Source organism: Fulmarus glacialis, unplaced genomic scaffold, assembly GCF_000690835.1.
Source record: "Fulmarus glacialis isolate BGI_N327 unplaced genomic scaffold, ASM69083v1 scaffold18776, whole genome shotgun sequence".
Classification (NCBI taxonomy): Eukaryota; Metazoa; Chordata; class Aves; order Procellariiformes; family Procellariidae; genus Fulmarus; species Fulmarus glacialis.
This window is the reverse complement of record NW_009216434.1, coordinates 1-1,368: the sequence shown is the minus strand read 5'-3', so window position 1 is coordinate 1,368 and position 1,368 is coordinate 1. Positions and strand designations below refer to the sequence as shown.

The 1,368-nt window shown below is 56.8% G+C and overlaps 1 protein-coding gene across 1 annotated transcript in view; it reads right to left on the bottom strand.

Moving 5' to 3' along the window:
• LOC104077895 (phosphatidylethanolamine-binding protein 1-like) overlaps window positions 1-1,363 on the bottom strand; it is a gene marked incomplete at its 5' end in the record, with an annotated part of 1,561 nt that extends 198 nt beyond the window's left edge. Inside the window, 4 exon segments of the mRNA XM_009579309.1 lie at window positions 1-6; window positions 8-30; window positions 538-638; window positions 1,251-1,363. The exon segment at window positions 1-6 is cut by the window's left edge and continues 198 nt beyond it. Coding sequence (XP_009577604.1) covers window positions 1-6; window positions 8-30; window positions 538-638; window positions 1,251-1,363 — 243 coding nt within the window.
• Between the last annotated feature and the right edge of the window lie 5 nt (window positions 1,364-1,368).

The window sequence follows — 1,368 nt, the reverse complement described above, 5'->3', positions numbered from 1 at the left end:
CAACCCCCAGCCACACGTAGCGGTGCAGCCCTGCGGGGAGGAGACAGCATTATAAGTGCCAGTCACCTGTGGTTCCCGGGTTTAAGGTTTGTTCTGAAGTGAGCCCAGGAGCGCAGGGAAACAGAAGCCTGTGCTCACCTGGGACACGCTGGTGCTTCCTACCATCGTTCACCAGGATAAGAAGGCTAAGCATGATGGAGCTAAAGGAGCTTAGAGAAGACGCGCTAGATATGCTCGAATGGCTCGTGTCCTGCCTAGGCTTGTGCTCCCCCCTGCCAGGCCACGCTGCCTACCAGCTGCAGGCAGAACAGCACCGGCCCGCCACAGGGCAGCACGGGGACAGTGGTGACATGTGCTTGTGTTGGCCGTGGCTAGATGCAGCCGCAAGCAGTCCTGTGTGGGTCATTTCCACAGCGCAGCACATGCCAAGCATACAGCCAGTTTTCTGCAGCCCCCCGCCCTCCCCTGCGCACTGCATGTGATCCACGTGGCACCGCTGTGCTCAGAGCACAGGAACTGCTGCAGCCGGGTACCGACCTGTCCCTTTGGGAGGTCCAGAGCCGACATAATCCGACAGCACAGTCCCACTCCCCACATTGTTGCCTTTCATGTTGGTCACCAGGAAGTGATGCCATTCCCTGAAAGGAGAAGGCAAAAAACAATCAGACTGCATCACAGCCCCAGCTAAGACCCTTCATTATTCCAAGCTGCTGCTTTTCCAAAGGCTGTCGGTGTAGAGTAACTGCAGCTAACAGCTGCCACCCCTGGTTTGCCAAACCCAAAGAGCAGCAGTCCTAGAGCAGGTACTGCCTCCTTCAGGGTGCAGAGCCCGTCAAAACCAGCTCTGTCATCCTGCCTTGTGGCTCCAGGAAGCCCAGCGCCTGATCCCCAAGAGTGGGTATTCCACACGCTTCTCAGCCCGATTTGAGAAAGGTGAGCTGGTCCCAGGTGTAAGACTCCACTGCTAGCACAGACAGACCTAATTCCAACTCACACATGTGCCAAATTAGAGCAAGCAGCAGATGCTGTGCTTCTCCAATCTGCAACAGACCTCCAAACACCCCTGGCAAAAGCAGCTGCTGTCCCTGTCTCAAGGAGAGATGCAAGGGCACTGTTTCTATCCCAGGCCACAGACTCACTGCTGCACCTTAGGCGGAGCACGTTCCCGACCTCCTTCTAAGCCTCTGCTCAGACGAAGAGGGATGCTCCATTTTCCCCAGGCAAGATAGGGAGATGCCCACCCCCATTACCTGAACTTTGGGTCCTTCCTACTGGGCGCATCTGGGTCTGTGAGAACCAGGGTGTAAAGCTTCTGGGGATCACAGCCATCCCACTCAATACTGGTGGGGCGATGCTGGACCTGGAGGG